We start from the raw sequence: 22,170 nt of genomic DNA on the forward strand, positions 1-22,170 counted from the left end.
GATAAGGTTTTGAAGTTTGCATTTATAAAATATATTAGCCAGAAGTACTGTGCCATCACCTTTGTAGAAGAATTTTCATGTTTAAAAACTGCTATTGTCATTCATTAGTGTGGTGGTGCTGCCCTTTTAACAAGGTATTTCTGTCTGTGGTTCTTTGTCAAAAGGGGTTGTAAGGTCAGTGGTGGCGAAATGGCTAACAGACACTGTCGAAGTCAACAATCAGAGGTGGCCTTCAGGTGTTTTTTAAACAGTTGTATAATGAAAGGGGAGTGGCTAGTTCTCCCAATTCAGGTTTTTTCTAGTTTGGTTTAGTTTTTAGCAGGTAGTCAGAAGCTACAGGTAGCAGAGAAGCAGCTACAGCGAAAAGAGGTTCAGTGCTTCAACAGCAGTCTTGCCTGAACTTTCTCTCTGAAATCTCTGCTGCCTGTAAGACCCTACGTTTGAATTTACCCATTTGCCAAGGGGTGTGTTTAGGGGCTGTTGCAGGGATTGGAACAGTTCCTTTGTTAAGTTGCGATAGAGTTGGTCAGGTTTTCAAAAAGGTTATTCTAAATTTGGTTTTCTTTTGATTTTGTTTCATTCGTAGTGTGTAAATGAATCCTGTATTGCTTAAAGCCGAGTGGTTTGACCAGCTGCATCACTCCTGGAAAATCCACTTCAGATTTGCCTTTAAAAAAATAAAAGTTAGGGTCTGGGCTACCTTCGTAAAATATCTTGAGGGGTCTGGCCTGGTCCAAAACAGACAGGGGGCTCTTAGTGGGATTAATTCTATATTTTCAATTTGGGATTAGGATTGTTGGACTCAAAGGCAGTGAGTGGTAGGTGCTAGTGTCTTTTGTTCTGGGTGTTGAATTCAGTTGGTTTAAACAATGCTTTGTGTAATAAAGGCTCTTTCAGTCACTACTAGCTTTCCGGGGGTGGAAGAATTGACTTTGGGGGCTTTACAAAAGATGAACAAGACAAGCTGCTGGAATTAGCAGACAAGCTGAAGTTGGAGCCTGTCAGGAAAGGAGAGATAATTACAGCAATAGCTCAGCATTTAAATTTGCTGGAAACACCATCAGATTCTTTGGAAATGGCTATAATTCAATTGAAAATGAAGCAGCATGAGGCAAAAGAAAATGAAAAGAGAAAAATAAATTAAACAGTTTGAATTCTGATTAAAAGCAGAGCAAAAAGTAAAAAGACAGATTCGCTTTAGCAGAACAAAAAGTAGAGAGAAGAAAGGGAAAAAGAGAGAGAGTTTAAACTTCATGAATTGGCACTTAGACAGGAAGGTTGGCTTAAAAAGATGGAAGTGAAGGCAGGAGGTAAGCTTAGTGAGGATGGACAAACCATGGTAGCCAAAGGCCTGGTGAGGATCTGTTTAAATATATCCAACCATTGCCTAAATTTGATGAGAAGAATGTAAAAGGCTTTTTCATCTCATTTCAGAGGGTGGCTAAAGAAATGAAGTGACTAGTGACCATGTGGGTTTTGTTGATCCAAACAAAGCTGGTAGGTAGAGCTAGTGAGGTATTTGCATCACTATCAGAGGAGGTAGCTGGGGCATACAAGGAGGTGAAGAAAGCCATTTTAAGTGCATATGACCTTGTGCCAGAAGCCACTAGACAGTGCTTCAGAACACGAAGGAAGGACCCTGGTCAAACAAATATTGAGTTTGAAAGGAACAAACAAAATAATTTTGATCAGTGGATAAGGGCATTAAAAATAAAGCAGACGTATGATGCTTTTTGAGAGATGATTATTTTGGAGGAGTTCAAAAATTCACTTCCTGAGGTCGTGAGAACTCATGTGGAAGAGTAAAGAGTTAAGACGGTAAGATTAGCAGCATTAGATTATGATTTGGTCCAAAAATCAAAGTTTGGCTTCCAACATCAATTTCAATCCATGGGGAATAGAAATTGAGGAAAAGAGAAATCCTCACGTGGAAAGGGAAAGGTAGGTCTCAGTGAAGATCATAAGGATAACTTATCACGGTAAAAAGGAAACCAATGAAGGGGGAAAAAGAAGTTAAAAAGCTCCAGTGTTTTCACTACAATAAAGTGGGCCACGTGAGATCACAGTGTTGGTGGGTTAGGAAAAGCACTGGGAAGATGAATGAAGGAAAACAGGATTAAACCAGTGAATTTTGTTGGAGTGATAAAGGAAAGCACAGTGGAGGCTGAAAAGCTGCACCAGAATGTATAACCTGGTCAGAAGTTGGTCAAGGAGGAAGTGCCAGATCTTCTCAAATCATTTACATGTGAAGGTAGGCCAGGAGCAACAGATAAAGAGGTTACAGTAGCAATAGATATGGCATCATGTCAATCTTTGATGTTGAGAGATGAGGAGATATGTAACTCAGATGGACTATTGCCAGAAGAAGTGCTAGTATTGAGACAAGAAGTGCTCAATTCTGCAGAGAGAGGTTAGAGTGTCCTGTGAAAAGTGAAAAAGTGGTGGTAGGAGTACAGGAAGAACTCTCAGCTCCAGGAATACAATTTGTCCTTGGTAACGATATAGTTGAGTCACAGTAGCAGTGCTGCCTAAGGTGGTTGAAAAGCCAATGGAAAACCAAGCAAGTGTGGTATTACAGAAAGCATAGCTGAAGATTTTTCCTGACTGTGTGGTAATGAAGTCACAAAGTCACCAGTTGAAACAGAAGGAAAAATCAAAGAGTACAGATAAGAAAGTTGAGGCAGACTTATCAGAGGCCATATTTGATCAAATGATCAAGATAAAGGCCAATGTGGATATCTTTAGCTCAGAGAAGATAACTGAGTTACAACAGAGAAATGAAAAATTGAAGCAATTGTATCAAAAAACATATGTGGAAGAGGAATTTGAGTATATTCCTGCTTGCTACTATCTTAAAAATTATGTCTTAATGAGGAAACGGAGACCATCACATATTCTGGCAGATGAGAAATGGGAAGTATTGTCGTATTGCTAGTGGATTATAGAAAGCTTATGAACTTCCAGTAGGAGGTCATTTTGCGGTAAGAAAAGCTCAAGCCAAAATACGATTTTACTGGCCTGACTGCACAAGGGTGTAGTTAAATTTTGCCAGACATGTCATACACGCCAGGTAATTGGAAAACCGAATGGACTAATAAAACCCGCACTTTTAATACTCATTCTTGCATTTGAGGAACGGTTTTACAAGAATCTTAATTGATTGCATTGGACCTCTACATAAAACAAAATGTGAGAATCAATATTTGTTAATAATAATGAATGTGTCCAGTAGATTTCCAGAGGCCATTCTATTACACCATATCACAGCTAAAAGGATTGTAGAAAAATTACTCAAATTTTTCACTAGATACGGTCGACCCACAGTGACACAATCAGATCAAAAGTCAAACTCTACATCAAAATTATTCAAGGAAGTTACGGATAGTTTAGGAATAAAGTAATTCAAACCCACTGTGTACCATCCAGAATCACAGGGAGTGCTACAAAAGTGGCATCAGCCATTAAAGACCATGTTAAGGGCTTATAGAATATAGAAAACAGGACAGCACAGTACAGGCCTTTGGCCCTCGATGATGTGCCAACCTTTTATCCTACTCTAAGATCAGACTAACCTACATACTCTTCATTGTACTAACTTCCATGTGCCTATCCAAGAGTTGCTTAAATGCCCTAATGTATCTGACTCTATCAGCACTGCTGCAGTGCATTCCATGCACCCACCACTCTAAATAAAGACCTGCCTCTGACATTTCCCCTAAACCTTCCTCCAATTACTTTAAAATTATGGCCCTTCATGCTAGACATTTCTGCCATAGTAAAAAGTCTCTGGCTATCCACTCTATCTATGCCTCTCAACATCTTGTATACCTCAATCAAGTCACCTCTCATCCTTCTTTGCTCCAATGAGAAAAGTCCTAGCTCCTGGGTAAATTTCCTCTGCACCTTCTCTAAAGCTTCCATGTCTTTCTTATAAGGAGGCAACCAGACTGAACACAATATTCCAAGTGTGATCTAACCTGGACTCTATAGAGCTTCAGCATAACCTCGTGGCTCTTAAACTCAATCCTCCTGCTCATGAAAACCAACACACCATACACCTTCTTAACAACCCTATCAACCTGAGTGGCAACTTTGAGGGATCTATGGACATGGATCCCAAGATCCTTCTGTTCCTCCACACTGCCAAGAATACTGCCTTTAATCCTGTATTCTGCATTTAAATTCGACCTTCCAAAGTGAAGGGCTTCACACCTTTCTAGGTTGATTGGGATTAGGAATTCCATTTGTACTTTTTGTCATCAGAGATGCACCAAATGAATCGACCAAATTCAGTCCATTTTAATTAGTTTTTTAGGCGTGAAGTGAAAGGCCCATGAAAATTGATTAAGGAGAAATTTGGTGAGTGAGAATTCGGAACCACATATTTGGACGATGTGTCAAATTTCAGGAAATGATTAAATAAAGAGGGGGAGTTGGCTAGACAGCATTTAAAAATATCACCGCATATGATGAAACAGGAAGCAGACAAGAAATCAAAAATTCACTATTTTGCTAACAGAGATAACGTGATACTTCCAGAGACAAGTGAACTTTTAAAAGCAAGGTTTAGTGGACCTAATCAAGTTGAAAGGAGACTGAGGGAGCTGAACTATTTGATAAGGACTCCAGACAGAAAGAAATCTCAAACAGTGTGTCATGCGAATATGCTCAAAAAGGATTTTGATGGGAAAATGAGAATGTGTTCCTAGTTACAACACAAAAAAAAACAAATTCAGAGGATTCTGATTTAGACATTCCTCAAATTAAATTGGTCAATGAAGAAATTGTCAAAAATTGGAATATTGAGGTACCTTTCAGAGAAAAATTGAAATGACCTGAAGAAGTTATTGCTATTTGGAAAGATGGAAAGGAGATATGTGGAAATAAAGCTGGGAAGTACTAATCTAATTCTGCAAAATGTAGATATCGGAAATGTTTTTCCAATTAAGCAACATCCTTATAGACTTAACTCTCTAAAGTTGACACAGGTTCAAAAAGAGGTTGAATGCATACTCCAAGATGACATAATCGAAGTGAATTGCAATGACTGGATCTCACTCATAGTAATAGTGCCAAAACCAAATGGTACCTAATGGTTATGTATGGACTATCGCAAAGTCAATGCAGTTACAAAGTCTGATTCACATCTGATTCCATGTTTGAAAGACTGTATTAAAAATGTGGGACAAGGAACGTATGTTTCTAAGTTGGACTTACTCAGAGGATACTGGCAAGTCCCTTTATCTGACAATTTCAGCTTTCATAACATCAAATGGACTGTATCGATTTAAAGTCATGCCGTTTGGCATGAAAAATATACCAGCCACATTTCAAAATTGAATCAATAAAGTCATTTCTGGATTACCCATTTGTGTGGTTTACATCAATGACCTGGTGATTTTTAGTCTCACATGGAAGGAATATTTGCAACATTTATCAGAATAATTTGATCAACTTTAGAAGGTAGGCTTGGTGATAAAGCTGGCTAAGAGTGGGTGGCACGGTGGCACAGTGATTAGCACTGCTGCCTCATAGTGCCAGAGACCTGGGTTCAATTCCCGCCTCAGGCAAATGTCTGTGTGGAGTTTGTACATTCTCCCCGTGTCTGCGTGGGTTTCCTCCGGGTGCTCCGGTTTCCTCCCACAGTCCAAAAATGTGCAGGTTAGGTGAATTGGCTATGCTAAAATTGCCCTTAGTGTTAGGTGAAGGGGTAAATGTAGGGGAATGGGTCTGGGTGGGTTGCGCTTTGGAGGGTCGGTGTGGGCTTGTTGGGCCGAAGGGCCTGTTTCCACACTGTAAGTAATCTAATCTAAAAGAGTGAACTTGCCAAAGCCCAAGTCACCTTTCTGGGCCATGTTATTAGACACGGACAGATGGCCCCATGGAATGTAAAACAAAGGTAATTGGGGAGTTTCCCATACCATCAACAAACACAGCAGTACTACAATTCCTGGGATTGAGTGGATTTTATCAGAAATTTGAACCGAATTTTAGCAGTGTGCCTGTTTCATTCACTGAATTGTTAAAGAAAGGCAAGAAGTTTCAGTGGATGTCAGACTGTCAAAAGGCATTTGACAGCCTGAAAGCTGTGTTAACCACTGCCACACCGAATTACACAAAGCCATTCAACATGGCTATCGATGCGAGTAATGTGGGTATTAGTGCTGTTCTCATACAGGAAGATGACGACTAGATAGAAAGACCAAGTGGATATTTCTCCAGGAAATTGAAAATTCATCAACAGAAATATTCAACAATTGAGAAGGAGACTTTGAGCTTGGTATTGGCGTTACAACTCTTCAACATTTATGTTGCCAGAAATGTATCTGAGACAATCATATATACTAATCATAACCCATTAAAGTTTTGGGCAAAATTTAAGGACAAACATTCTAGACTGTTTAGATGGAGCTTATTATTGCAGCCATTCAGTTTGAAAATTGTGCATGTAGCAGGGCAAGGAAATGTGTTTGCTGATGCATTGTTGAGACTTGGTGAGAAACAGAGGTGTTCAGTGGCAGGAGTATCAGACAGAAATGGAATGTAGTAGTTCATGTTTGCATGATTATAGTCAATGTAATCAATGCGATGTATATGTATTGTAGTGAACGAACAGTGTAAAGCTCAGGAGTTTTAAAATGAAGCATCTTTGTATATTGATGTTTTTTTTAGGGGGAGGTGTGATACTGCTCTTTTAACAAGATTATTCTGTCCTTGTTTTTTTTTAAAGAAGGGTTATAAAGTCAATGGGGCCGAATTGGCTAACACACACTAAGTCAACAATCAGATGTGGCCTTGCGGTTTTTTTTTAGAGACAGTTATACAATGAAGGGGAAGTAACTAGTTCTCCCAGTTCAGGTTTTTTCTTCTTTGGTTTAGCTTTTAGCAGGCAGTCAGAAGCTACTGGCAGCAGGGAAAAGAGGTTCAGTGCTTCGACAGCGGTTTTGCCTGAACTTTCTCTCTGAAATCTCTTCTGCCTGTAAGACCCTATGTTTGAATTTACCATTTACCAGGGATATGTTTAGGGTATGTTGTGAGGATTGGAACAGCTCCTTCATTAAGTTGCAATAGAATGGGTCAGGTTTTCAAATAGCTAAGGTACTCTAAATTCTGTTTTCTTTTATTCATGTTTCAACCATATTGTGTAAATAAATCCTGTAATGCTTAAAGCTGAGTGGTTTGACTAATTGCATCACTCCTAGAATATTCACTTTACATCTGCCTTTTAAAAGAAAAGTAAAAGTTAGGGTCTGGGCTACCTTCTTAAAATATTTTGAGGGGGTCTGGCCTGGCCCATAGCATTAGCATTGCTTTAACAATGAGAAATACTGTCTGCAACTGGAAATCAAAGTCCATGAGGAATTACTAAATTACCATTTAACCATTAACAGCTGTCATGGATTTTGCCTGATATAACATTTTGCAATGACTTGAGTCTGAATTTAATGGATGCAGCAGTATTCCTATCAACTAAGCTGCCTAGTGTCTGCTGTGCCAAAAGCTGTTTGCAACTCCAACACTGCCAATTCCTGACAGGACTGAAGGTTTTCAGGGAGTCTGCTACCTTCTATTGGTGTTCCTATGTCTTTGAATGAAAAGAGCTTGCCTCTCAAAACTGCCGGACGATCAGTGAGTCAGCAGATCTTGAGTCCCAGCAGCACAAAGAGAGCAATGGCCATTGCTGAGACTGCAGAAATGCATCAATGACAAGAAACTGTCTCTGGAAGAGAAGTGAGTTGGGCAGGCTCACCTAGGCTGGTCAGGGGAATCCGAGCAAAGAAGGTTGGAGGTTTAGGTGGACATGGAGGATTCCTGCAGGGCCAACACCACACGTCCCCAACCCCCAATACCCAACCCACCATTAAGATGCCAGTAATAGGGGAATAATATCTTAAGTGGCCATTCATTTTCTACTTGACTCCTAATTGGCCTAGGGGTGAGAAGGCAGCATCCGAGGAGCAGGAGAATCGACGTTTCGGGCATAAGCACTTCTTCAGGAATGAGGCTGGTGTGCCAAACGGCATGAGCTAAAAGGTGGGGGGGAGGAGGATGAATGTAGATTTCTCCAGCTTCCTCATTCCCCTCCCCCCACCTTATCTCCGTCCCAACCCCCGAATTCAGCACCGCCCTCTTGACCTGCAATCTTCTTCCTGACCTCTCCACAGCCACCCCCTCTCTGGCCTATCACCCTCACCCTCACCTCCTTCCACTTATTGTATTCCCAGTGCCCCTCCCCCAAATCTCCCCCCCCCCACCTTTTATCTCATGCCGCTTGGCACACAAGCCTCATTCCTGAAGAAGGGCTTATGCCCGAAACGTCGATTCTCCTGCTCCTCGGATGCTGCCTGGACTGCTGCGCTTTTCCAGCACCACACTTTTCAACTCTGGTCTCCAGCATCTGCAGTCCTCACTTTCTCTTAGGGGTGAGAAGACCAATTCAAGCGGTGGGAAGTGATGGCCTAGTGGTATTATCACTGTTTTTTAAATCCAGAGACCTATCTCATGTTCGGGGAACCCCAGGTTTGAATCCTACCATGGCAGATGGTGGAATTTGAATGTGATAAAAATCTGAAATTAAGAGTCGAATGATCATCATGAATCCATTGCTGATTGTCAGGGAAAAACCCGTCTGGTTCACTAGTATCCTTTAGGGAAGGAAACTGCCATCATTACCTGGTCTGGCCTACATGTGACTCCAGGCCCACAGCAATATGGTGGACTCTTAACTGCCCTCTGGGCAATTATGGATCAGCAAAAAATGCTAGCTGATCCAGAGACACCCTCATCCTGTAAATGAATAAAAGAAAGTTAATTGGCGAGGATCTGGAAGGGAATAGTATTTTATTCTCACACTTCCCAAAGCTCCAGGCTACTCTGAGGGGGGAAGCAAATTAAAGAAAGTCTACTCCTGAGATGCACCAGAGCAAAAAAAAAAGTTGTTTGGTTCCAGATCCTTTGAAAGGAAAAGCATTTAGTATAAATATTAACACAAGTTTGATGAATCCATTTGTAAAGTAGATGTTTGTTGCTTTGCAATTGGATCTGCCTCAGGTGGAGTTCACCTTTTGAATTGTTGAACTGTACAATGAATGGTTCCTTATAGTAACCTTTTATACCCTTTGGCTGAATCTTGCTTGTAGTAATAACTGATCTTGCAATTTTTAATATAACAAATGTTTCTTTTTTAATCATAGGTCAATCTTATGCTTAATGGTAAACCAGTAATTTCTGCTTTTGCTGGGGACAAGGATGTAACTCGTGAAGCTGCCACTAATGGAGTCCTGCTCTATTTAGATAAAGAAGACAAAGCATACCTGAAACTGGAGAAAGGTAACCTGGTTGGCGGATGGCAATATTCAACATTTTCTGGTTTCTTGGTTTTCCCTCTGTAAATCCCAACAAAATATCTTTGAATCAACATGCATAATTTTCTTGATTATAAACTGATTGTCCTATGTGTTGGTTTTGAAGATCATTTAAAAAGTGTGGATCATTTGTCCCAAATATTAATCTGGACTATACTTGGTCGTATGATACAAATACTCTCAGTGGATGTGAATTGTCTGGTTTATTTGAACTGCTTTAAAGACTTCTGGAGGGAAAGAAAAGTTTACAACATCTTAGCTAATCTGCACAAATGAGAAAAGACATAAAGTGGAAAATCATAAATGAGAGGAAGACACCCTAACTGCAGTTGACGTTAAGATGGAACAGTTTGCCTGCAAAATTAGTACAAAATTTCTGGACTGGATACATCTGTGTACATTCACAAATATGTTTTGCCTTTAAAAAGCCTGTCAATGAGGTTAGATGCATTTAATAATGGCTTAAATTAAAGTTGCATTATTAATACACCATTCAAAGGAGGAAAAAAAACCTGTTTACCATCGTATAATGGTGGATTTGGGATATGTATGTATGTTCATTACCATGCTTCATTTGCTTACATTGCCTTAAAATACATTGACGTATATGTACAATTCTGCTTTGTCATTATTTACCTTTAATATTTAAAACAAGGTGTTGCTTTAGGTTTTCAATGCACTTTACCTGAACACACTTTTCATTTTTAATGGAATAATTTTTCAATGAAATGAGCTTTCATGGGCTAATGGTGATGTTGTGCTGCCTTCAGGGTGCTGTATAATGAAAACTGATTTCATAACAATTTAGTTGGATGGTGATGTCATTCTGAAAACTAGCCCCTGCTTCTAGCATTGTTTCTGACACCTAACCCCATTTGTGGAACAGCGAACCACCAAACTAACACTTGGGAAAGTGTTAACTCTGTCTCAAACCTGTAATCATTTCACCTTTGTTTCAGTTCATAATCCATCTGCTATTGAGAACTAGGCAGTTGACCAAATTCTTATCAAAGCTACAAGAATGCTGTTAGATTCCATACATATTTTACTTGAAGTTTGTTTTAATTTAATGTTATTATCTCTGTTACACTGAGCTGAAATTTGTGGCATGGGTTTGGAATATATACATTGACTATCTTAACTATCTTAATAATAAAACTATCTTAATAATGGAGTACCAACAGTTTCAAAGCTGACTTAGCCAGAGAGTTAAATTCAAAGATTTTGTTGAAACATCTGCCTAACATTACTTCCAATCTGGTCTGTTTCCAGCCAAATGAACATCAAGAAAAATATTGTAACAGTGATCAACATGCCTTACACAGTTTGCACCTCCAAATTTAACAGGGATGAGTTAATTGCTGTCTCACGTCAAGTATAAGCCATACTTCACAATATAACATTCCTGAACAATCAACCAACTGTTGATAAGAAAACTGTGTTGAAGTTCCGGAATATGAATATACTCATTAAAGTCTGTGCTGAAAATGTATTAACTCAAATAATCTATTATTTATATTCTAAAATTGTGGTTGGAGTTAATACATCCAAACTGGATGTCTTCTGTAAAAGAAAGTATTACAGGAAAACCATTATGGCAGCAGACCTATTGAAAACTCAGTTTATTAACCACTGGAATTGCAAACTTGAAGCTGAGGGAATAAAATTAAAAAAAAACTCTTGCCACATGCTGCTGGTTGATCAGGCTCATGAGAGAATTAGTTTCACTTTTGGAACTACTTTTGCCTTATTGAATAATAAACAAAATAACATTGCTCAAGGTGACACGTGTAATGGTTGCATCATAAAGTGACCTATGTGTCTATGAAGTAGCTTTACTCAAATATGACAGCCCTGACAATTTTCCACAGTTAAAGCATCATTTCCATACATTTGTGTAGAATTCCACTGTATTGTAGAAAAGAGCTGAAAACAAATAATGTTTGGTGTGGTTAAAAAGGCAAGCCTTCCAAGTGTCCTCATGATTTAACAAAATGTGTACAAGTGACATTTTCTCATGGGTCATTCGTGTCTTACTTTGATAAGCCTCACTGTAATTGCAGGTATAGTTTCTATGAATAAGGGCTTTTTGATTCAAGTATACATGACAATGAACTAAATTGATTTTATGGAGTACAAGTTCATGTCAATAGAATTCCAATGTTCAGGAAGCAATCTTCCTGTGACTGAACATTTTTGGTGGAAATCTGGAAAGCAGTGAAAATAAAATAATATAAAGTGGTGTATATGATTTCGGACAGCACTCTAAATTACACATGTATTCAACTCATGATTCAGTTTCACAATCAACTTAATGACAAAGGATATTGTGGTCAAGCCATCCACTGAGATGTTTTTGATAGTTGCATTCGTGATTTAACATTTCCACAATTGGTCTTTGAGAGACCTAGCTCACAGAAATTAAAATAGAAATGGAAAGATAGTGGATTCTTTCGCTTTACTTTATCAATTTTTCCTCATGTCTTGACCAGAGTTGTTCATGCCCCATAGTTGTTGACTGACTTGTCATATAGTTCTCCAATTCCTACTTTAAATTTGCAAATACAGCCCCTGTGACAGACTATGAAACTCTGTTCAGGTCAATTGATAGTTCTGGAAAATGCATGGGGGCACCATGGATCTTTTGTTCTGGTCTCTAGTGAAGTGACCTATCAAAGTGTCACTGTCACCCAAGTTGAGATTGACTAATTCTTTCCTGGTCTCCATGGGCTAGGTCAAGAGGAAGAATGATTTCTCACTAGTTTATTGTTTCCTCCTAATTTCTGATCCTGTTATTCATGGAAATAAATAGATTTGGTGGGGGGTGGTGAGGTGAAGGTAAGTTCAACCTTCAAGTGATATCATTCCCCATTTTAATAAGAATTTTTAAAAAACATTACAAAAGAAGAGACATTCAGCATTCGTCTCACCTCCTTGCTGAGCTGTCTTTTAACCTAAAGCCTTGACAATATTATTACAGTGCCACCACTGTTGTGAGAAAATGCTACTTGTATATTCTGACAGTAATAGTGGTCTTTTAAGAAAATACATTGTTGTTTAAATTAGCCTGTGACTTTTCTGTAAATCAATATAGTTTGCTGTCACAAAGCCTACGGAAAGATTTGGAATAGTATAACAGCCAAACTCAGTGTGTGCCTGCGTTTGTAATATGCAGTACTGAAGAAATAGAGATGATCAGATTGAATGCTAAATATTTTCAAGTTTGTATCCATTATTAGCAGATACACATCAATTATTGCTCAATTCAGGATAAAGTTCATTTAATAAAGGCAAATGAAAAGATTTCTTCCATGCTACTATCAACCAGACAAACTTATTCAATCCCATAACATGGCTAAGAACTCTTAACAAAACCTCTGTCTAATATTACACAGTAAGTGGCCCTACTTTGATTCTGATAGGGAACAGGGTTTTCGTTAAAGATTATTTAATATTCATAATATAACGCAATCAATTATTCACTACACAATCCTACCAATTTGTCTAAAATTGTAGTGGTTTTCTATTTTTCATCTCAAATTCTGAGAATCACACAAGACTGGAAATTATCATCAGCCAATTTATTTCAATTCTACTTGATATGAGTCTCTGAGTTTAGAGACATTTGTGATGTTTGAAACAGATCTTCTTAAAACTAATCGTTACCACTATAGATTGATGCTGAGGTACTTGTGTGACAGAATATCTTCTCACGTTAGACCAACAATGCATTGATTGACATAATATATAAAATAATACAAATAAATAATGGATAAGCTTCATCCATGTATATTTCTTTTTTAACTTCCACACAAATTTCTATACAGAGCTATAGAGATATACAGGACGGAAACAGACCCTTCGGTCCAACTGTGTGTCTGTATATATGGTATATTGCTGTTCTCATTCCTCTGTCTTTCTTCTATAATCCTTTTATCATCTCTTTCTAACTCCTCCTACCTGAGCTATTTCCCTTTTGGCATGTTTCTCTGTTTTGGTACTGTCCCATTCTTCCCTAAAGTACATGTAGGGATGGTTGGCCCTTATAAATCATATGATAGGTAGGACCTGTAGATGGTTTGCAACTGTCCAATGTGTTCAAAGCACACAGAAATTTAGATGGAAATACAAATTCTCAATGCTTTGTTTTAAAGAAACTACATCATCAAATTCTCATAGTTGACTCACTTTGACTGCCAACTGAATCACCATTATCCAGTAGCCCAGGATGTCAGATACATTACTTATGCTGTTCCCTTTTTAAACAACAAACATGTTGCCAATTTTTCCACTCTTCCTGAATATGCAGTCCCATTACTGAGGGAGCAGGTAGAGATCCATGGGAGTTAATTAACTTTCAGTACCGTATTCAATGAGTAATTTAGCCGATTACTTTTTGGAAGATTATTTGACCATCAGAGGCCAAACCATTCTTATCCTTAGCCAACATCAGCATGTGTGAAGTTGCTGTAAAATAAGAATTTGCTATGCTAACCTTGGAAGCAATGAGGCCCTTTGGCACACAATTTTGTCTTTCTAGCATACAAGTTATATAAAACATCTTACCCCCAATAAAAGTTTTAAATAGACCAACATGTTTGTGGCTCATGGGATCTTTGTGGGAGATGGCTCTGATGATGCCTGTCCTCCAGTTCCTTTGGAGCTGTGGGATTCATATTATGTAGCTCTCAGAGATATTCTTACAGAAGGATCCTAATAAGTAATATGTCTGTCTGCAGGTCGTACTTGAAAACAGTACTGAAATATTCATAGAATATGACATTTGGAATTTGAAAAAAACAAATTATCTCTGTTTCTTTTTGAATCTATAAAAAATTCAATTACGTTTTCAATAATGTGTCTAAAAAAGATAGATAACATTTTCTGTCCATATCTGTTTAGGTGGAGATAACTATGGAACTGTTGAAACTTGTTAAAGGATCCTTCTAATGAACAGTCTCCTGAGAACATTTTTAATCCTTTTGGGCTGTCTTTCACTCCAAGTCAAGTGCAGAACTTAATCAGAATTGAGAATACAGCTTGATTTGTATTCCTTACCACCATTGTTGCCTTGTCCTTTTGTGTAATCATACCCTATCTGAAGTAAAAAGAAACTGGACTGAATTTAGTGACTACAGTGGTGACCCTGAAACCCGGTATGGCCATCTCCAGAAGCTCTGACACGTTACTAGGCAGTTCAGGCTTCTGTTTCTCTAAGTGTACAAATCCCACTTTTAAGAACAGCTAGCATTCAGAGAACTGGCACCTCTTACAGCTCCAGCAACTAAGACCAATGGCCATTATTAACATTGCAGCAATCTGGAACCACCAACAAGAGAGCAGACCCTAGAATGGAGATAAGAGTATTGCACTTGTTGGGGCCAGTCAGGCAGGTGGTGCAGTGTGGGTTTTTGTTGAAGGAAAAGGAGTTGTGCTGTCTGACAGGGTGGTTCCTTGCTGCTAGTGTCCATGCATGGACCCCAGCATATGTGATCAGGACTGCCCGCCCGCTGATCCTACAGGGATGTTGCCAGTCTTCCCATGTGGTTTATGTCCCATTCTCAACCAACTCTTCCAAACATTGACAGAGTACAAGCAATGATGAGATGAGGCCTTTAAGTGGGCTCATTTTGCCACTTAAGCCCTCAGTTGGTCTCTGTGTGGAAAGATCCTTTACAGCTTTTGCTAACCCTGAGTGCATTGCAAGGTATTGGGAAGGTGATAGATATTCCGTTTCATGCCTTCCCTTCTGCCCTGAGTCCCCGCTCCCAGTCTGCTGCAAGCAAGGAGATGAAATTCCTTCCAGCATGTGGAAGCAGGGCCATTGTTGTTAAAAATGCCAGTAAATGGCTTTTTAAATCAACGATCCCATCTCCATGTCGACTAGAGATCGCTGGTTGAAATCATGACAATCCTTGGAAATCTCTGAAGTTGCAAATCACAAAAGAAAGAGGCATTGAGTGTTGGAACTTAAAGGTATTTACACATCAAGTTATTTGAATTCTATTTCTGAATGCCGTCATTCAATTTGAATTTAGAAATGCTGAGCAGAGACCGACTCAAACGATGGGAAATTACCCTTACAGTTTACACCTTCATAGCAATAAGGGTTCATTTTCATAGCGGGAAGAGGCATAGACCATACTTCCTAACCTGATTCTTCAGCTTTGAATGGATACAGTACTAGGACAGCCTTTAAAATGGTGAAGAAAGCAAATTAATGCTGCCTTAAAAGAAAGAAGGGAAAAGGAAGTCAAAATCATTTGCCTTTGAATATGCATAGAGAGAAATGAAACCAGTATTTGGTAATTTGGATGATATTTACAAAGTGTGAAAAGGTTCATGTGAATCCTAGACTTCAGCATGAACCCATTCCATTGAGTATTTAACTTCTGTGTTGTATAATTTACCTCCTACCATATTAGTAAGGTATCTGTTTGGCTGCTTGAAGCTTGCTGAGAAAAGTTAGAGAATAGTTTAGACCTCTTGCCTATAGCATTGGACACACTCCAAGGACAGGCTGCCAATATCTTGCCTATCAAGTTCCCAGAAAATCACTGCCCTATTCTCCAACTCTGCTGAAGTTAGCTCAGTATTCTTAGGTATGACAAAAAATTGTTGACATGAAACGTGCTGTTGAATGAAACTCTTTTTTTCAAAAAAAATGTTCTTTAGCATCATCCTTCCCCTTAATGAGAAATTGGAATGAAAAAAAAGTAATTGCTTATTTATGGTTGATGTAGAAATAAAAGATTGGACAGAATGGGGGAGGTCCTCTGTGATTAAATTTTGATACATGAGGTTAATGTATGCTGCGTGCCTGCCCATATTTCTGAGTTAAACTGCGAATCCATTTTTTTTCATTTTGCTTTACATTACTTTTCTTAAATATGAATAAAGATTGGGCTCATTCAATAAGCAGGTATTTTTCCTTAAATGTCTTGACTTGTTTTTGTCTAAAGGCCTGACAATGCCTAGCCAAACAAATTGCTAATTTTTAAATATTTTCTTTGTTGTTTCAGACAGTTTTTTTTCATATTATTGTAATAATTTCCTAAATGATGATGGCAACTTCACACTGTTTTGCCATCCAATTTGAATAAGTTTTGGTCAATAGAAATACTGCAAAGAAGTTGAATATCAAATATTAAGTGTACTAAAAGTGGTGCACAGAAGAACTGTTTGCATAAATAAAACTTGAATTCTCTTTTGTATAGAAGACTGAAGGATGGTTTAATCTTATTGTTCAAGATGATTAAAGGAGTTGGATAAGTAAAGGGAAATTATTTTGCTGAGTGGGGAATTCTGAATGACGGGGCAGAAATCTTAATAATAGTGGTAGATCATTGATTGCGTTCACAATGCTAAGTGACAAAGGGGAGGTGGAAACCGGAAACGTTCGTCAAACAGCAATTAAGATCAAATTTATTGGGAATTTCAAAAGTAAAATTGATAAAAATTGTTTTGAACAACTTTAGCAAAAGTGAAAGGTTTATGGAACCAAAATGGCTGGATACAGTTAAGGTAGAAATTGCCCATGGTTTATGGTAATTAAATGACGCAACAGGATTGAGAGGCTATACAGCCCACCTTGTTCCTATTGTGGAAGTAGAGCTTCAACAATGTAGGAACTTATACTTAATTACACTTCTATGAAGCCTTTAGGATAATGTTGTGGGAATGCTTTCAGCATTGCGACTTCTATCTACTGCCTTTAACAGCTTAACATAAAACTATTAATGTATCTGTTTAAGTTTTGAAAAGCCTTTGGTTGAAAATGACAGTTGCACATCAGTGTCATCATTAAGATTGGCAAACTGCATTGGGTTGTGTTTCTTGTTATGTATAAACCTATTAACCTTGGGTGCAAAGTGTTAAACCCACCCTAACATCATGTGAAATTATTGTTATCTTCCTGTTGCAAGTCCAAATGATGAATACCTTCTGACTTACCATAACTTGCGTAACAGTCCAAAGATCTCAGTCAAGTGTGACAACACTTAGAATGAAAAGTAGTTCCAGTCTAATTGCTACTCAGGTCTGACACAAACCCATTAACAGTTTCACCAGCTCAGTGCAAGAAACCAATTCCCTGGCAGATGCTCTATTGCTTTTGGTTTTGTAATTCACTTTGCTTTAACAATGATCGACTGAAATAAAAAAAATGGATCAGGTATAAAAGAGAGCTTTAAATTGCAACCTTGTCTCTGTTTTTAATCTGTCACTTGATCGGTCTATCTCAAGCTTCCTACAATGTCAATACTTTTTTGTTTAAAGTGATATAGCCTTTAGTCCATCCTTTGGGTTAATAATAGAGCATAGTCTGGAGTTCAGCATGGCAGTTAGTATCTGCATCAGAACAGCATAATTTGATTTTACCAGTACAAAAATGTATCCTCCAAGCATAAAGCTGAGAACCATGTTAAAAATCTCTGAAATATAACTAATTTCCAGGTGATTTTTTTTTCCTTTTGGTTTGCCAGTATGTTTAACCCTGCTGAGTGCTGTTAAGTGCTAACCACTTTGTACCACTTGCCAAACTCAAAAATCAAACTAATCTTAATGACCATTAAATGATCTTGCCAACACCAACCCCTGACCGTTTGTTTTAACATGGCTACAATGTACAATTATGACAGATAAAACTGCACCTCTCTGTTTAAACATCAATACTGTCAACAGCTGCCATTCCAATGCTATTACTTATTCAAAGTTGTTACCACTATTCAATTATAATCACAAGATAAGTAAATGAAATGTCTGACATGACAGATGGAGAATTTCTCCAAATCAGATGTGTTTATCTATGAAATAAGTGGAGGTTAATGTGCCAGTTCTTCCTTAAGTGTGTAAGACCTGTAATTTACAATCACCACAGGTGTGAGTGACTTCAGATCTTTATTCTGCATGAAAGAATGCTGTTATGTATGATCATTGGTATGGCATTTTTGATACACTTTTTAAAGACGTTTTGCAATGCAACACGTAAAAGATATTATTAAAGGATAATTCACTGCAATTGTTACTTTAAAAATAATTGTGCTTAAATTTTAAATGTTAAAAGTATTTGCTAAGAACGTGCGGCAGATGGGAATGTGGATTGAGACCAATTTAAAAAATATATCATTTCAAACTTTTAATAGAGATTAGAATGCTGAGACCTTCTTTATTACTGTCCTGAATTTGAATCTAATTCTTGAAATGATGTGGTTCTCAGTCCTTGTTTTACTTTTCACAGCAGTGAAGCATCACATCTATTCACAGTGAAAATGTACCATTATCATTTGAGAATTGTACAATATATATCAATTGCAATGTTAGTTTTATAAGTCTTCTGATACTCATGGTGTATCCTAATTTGTCTGTTTATTACATATCCGGTGCATAATGTTTTTTAGCTTGCTTAACAGTAAATAAAAATATATATGGTTAAATTTGGATTGGTCTCGTAATATTTAACTGTTGGCAATCTCAGTGACTAAAGTGTGCAAAATTGATACAAGAATTTGATTATTAAATTCTTTATGTTTAGATCAGAATGCTGATTATATTGAGAAACATTGTGCTCCTGCTTCAATTTCAAGGTAATATTTCATGATATAAAATCTTCCCCTAATCTATAAAACTAAAATGATGGAATAATTCTTGAAACAGTTCTGGATGAACAGGAAAATGTTTCTCAAGTATGGGATGGCTTACCAATGCATCAGATTTGCCAAGTTGACAGTACTCTTGCTTTAAATCAGCAGGTACATGTTCCAGGCCCAGCACGAAGCTCAGCACATAATTTAGGTTCAGCGTTTCCATGTAGGACTCAGGGTAATGCTACTTCTCAAAGGTGTCATCTTACAAATGAGTTTTTAAATTGAAGATGTACCTCACTGTGAAAGTGGATGTAAAAATTTTTGTTCGCTTTGAAGGAGACTAAGAAGCTCCGAGTGCCCTGTCCAACAATTGTCTATCATTGAACACCAAAAACAGTTCAAACTTTGATTCATTTGGTGCCTGTGGGATCTGTTGATATCGTTAGATTCATTAGTTGTAGCACTGAACAAGCGGAGAGAGTGAACATCAGTAAATAAGTACATTAATTTTTCCTTTGCAGGTGCACAACTGAGTAGTGGCAACAATTTGTTTGCACCAGAGGAGTTATGTGCCAGCAGGCGTTTTGTTTCATTGGTGCAGAATGGATTTGTTCAAAATAACATGAGTCTATCCAAATCAAGTTTTAAAGCCAATGCTTCAATTATTTAAATACAAAGCATAATCAATGCTACAGTTACAAAGTCATACTTTTAAAAATACATTATCAACACTTTGATTGTGAATGTAGATTTTGTTGTTTATCTGTTGTTGTTCTTTTATATAGATCACGCCCTTGCATTTGATTGATACACGTTTATTGCTTTCTGCAACTTCTTTCACTAGTTTTAGTGCATGATACATTATCACACTTTTTGCAGATGGATCATGTTTAATTCTCTCCAATGTTTATAACTTAAATGCCACTGCATATGTTCCTATTATGGCACCGATATTTGTTTTTAATTATGATAATTAGAATGTGCGAGGCTTTTGTTTGTGTTAAACTCTACATTATTTTAGTGTAAATCACAAAATATTTGGCGGCTAGCATCCTCCATCTGGCCAATTGGGGAATTCATGTTATTGCTTGATTTGCCTGAAATAACTCCAGATTTTGTATAATGGTAACATATCATTTTGGTGGCACATTATGAGTTTGTATTAAGAGATGAACTGGAAAAGCACACACAATAAAAGTGAAATGTTCACTAAGATCTCATAAAATTAGCAAGCAAAAGCTATATTCCATCTGTATATTGAAGAACAACAGAAATACCTCAAATGGCCAGATGGAAGATGTAGCTTTTCATAGCTAATTTAGTGAGATATTTCTGAATACATTTCTTAACTTTAAGTGAATACAAATAAATGCTAGCAATAATCTTGGTACAATGGCCTGTTACGTCCTGAATCAAGTGATCACAATGCACAAAAAGATTCATTTTCTAGCAGAGTCTATTCATGAGGAGTAAGATAAAATGACCTTTCTCCAGTTGGAAACATAATTTTCCAAACTAATCATGCTTTACTGTAAAATAGGGACACTTAAAAACTGATACCGATCCTAACATTCTTAAAAGAATTGTTCTGGTGATTGAGAAAAATATCAGGGTTAAATGCTGCAGGGAGGGGGAAACTGAGTTCACAGTGGATCAGAAAAGCTGGACTTCCATTACTGAGAGAGCAGCTTTAACCCTATCTTACCAAGTTAAAAAGAAAAGTAAACTTTGAGCTAAACCAAATTAAAGGAACACTTTCCTCACTTTTAGTTTATTTATGAAATGAATTGCAATCTAGAAAGTGAGTCGTTGTTTTTGAATTGTTTAGATGATGGAACAAAATTATTGAATATAAAGATACATAGACCTGGAACAAAAACTGGAGGAGAAGAAAATACTTTGTGTGTGTCCATCTGGATCAAAAATCAAGATTACCTGGCAAGCCAGATGGCGCTGTCTCCCTATGTGTGCTCTTATTGACACCATTTATTTGAATAAAGATAGTCAGGACAGCTATAACTTGGATGATCTGGTGCGAATAAAGGAATAGTGTTACTAAAGTGCTTAAAAATGCTGAATGACTTTATTTGGGAACCAGGACCTTGATCTGACCTCTTTTCCAGAATTAGTGATTTCCACCAATCAGCTATGCTAGTGTTAGTATCTCACTATATGATGTTGTTTGAGTCATGTACAGTATAACAACTGAGTAACTTTGTAGTCTGCAATTCTCTTCAGAAAACCTGGTAATATCTTGTGTATATTTGTGCAAAAGAAGTTAATGTCAAGAAATAGTTCAGGTAGAGGAGTGTGATATTGTGGGTGATGAGAATGACTGTCAAGGTTGAGGATGTCCATAGTTTTTATAAAGTGAAGAAACTTTTATGTCAGTAAAGGATTGATACAATTGTTAAAGAAATGTGCAGACAGGATTTGTTTTCATTTACCTTGCGATGTTGTTGAAAGCTGCCTGAATGTTCTTATGTCTTGTGGTTTTATTCCCCACATCTGAAAGTCGAGTTCAAGACAGACTGGTTGAGGAGAAGGCACAACCAAGAACTGATTGCAGAATTAGGCAAATTTAGAACTACACTTATTGCATATTCATGCTAAATGCAATTATATATGGTAGTCTGGTATAGCCAGGCCCAAATTTTAATCATTGTGAAGACACCAAATCATGAACTATATCTATCTTCGATTTAACTAACTCTGCCCAGACTGTGCTATTTATATTGAATGGACAGTAGATCCATGACTTCATTGCAAGATGTCTCCAGATTCCTAAAACCCTTACAGAACAGCTATTAAAACCAGTGAAGATATTTTTGCAGTTTTATGGAGACATGATTTGCCTGTAAGAGCTAGTGTAAAGAAGATTGAAAAACATATATAATATAACAACCAAAATGACCTAACTTGGATCTGCATGCAAACAAAAGAATGATTTGTTACCTTTCCATGCAACACCATATTGTTTAGTTAACCATGGCAACATGTCAAAAATGTCTAAATTGGGGTGACTTCAAAACTGGAGAGTCTGAGGTCGCCCATTTGTAATTTGGTCAATATGCTCTGCTCAACCTGATCAACTCAAAGAAATCTGAATTGGAACAAGGGCTAGTATAAATCTGAAGCTGCTCTGGTCACACGGCCCATATTGCATGGGATTAAACATGTGCAACAAGAACATCTGATTTACATACTTGTCCACATACTGG

The 22,170-nt window shown here is 37.6% G+C and overlaps 1 protein-coding gene across 1 annotated transcript in view; it reads left to right on the forward strand.

Annotated features, from left to right (window-relative positions):
• Positions 1–18,767, forward strand: part of cbln4 (cerebellin 4 precursor) — a 147,754-nt gene extending 128,987 nt beyond the window's left edge. The window contains exon 3 of the mRNA XM_072556984.1: positions 9,195–18,767. Within this exon, the coding sequence (XP_072413085.1) occupies positions 9,195–9,392 (198 nt within the window). The 3' untranslated portion in view covers positions 9,393–18,767. The remainder of the gene's footprint in view (positions 1–9,194) is intronic.
• Positions 18,768–22,170: the final 3,403 nt, after the last annotated feature.

This window comes from Chiloscyllium punctatum, chromosome 37, assembly GCF_047496795.1.
Source record: "Chiloscyllium punctatum isolate Juve2018m chromosome 37, sChiPun1.3, whole genome shotgun sequence".
Taxonomy (NCBI): domain Eukaryota; kingdom Metazoa; phylum Chordata; class Chondrichthyes; order Orectolobiformes; family Hemiscylliidae; genus Chiloscyllium; species Chiloscyllium punctatum.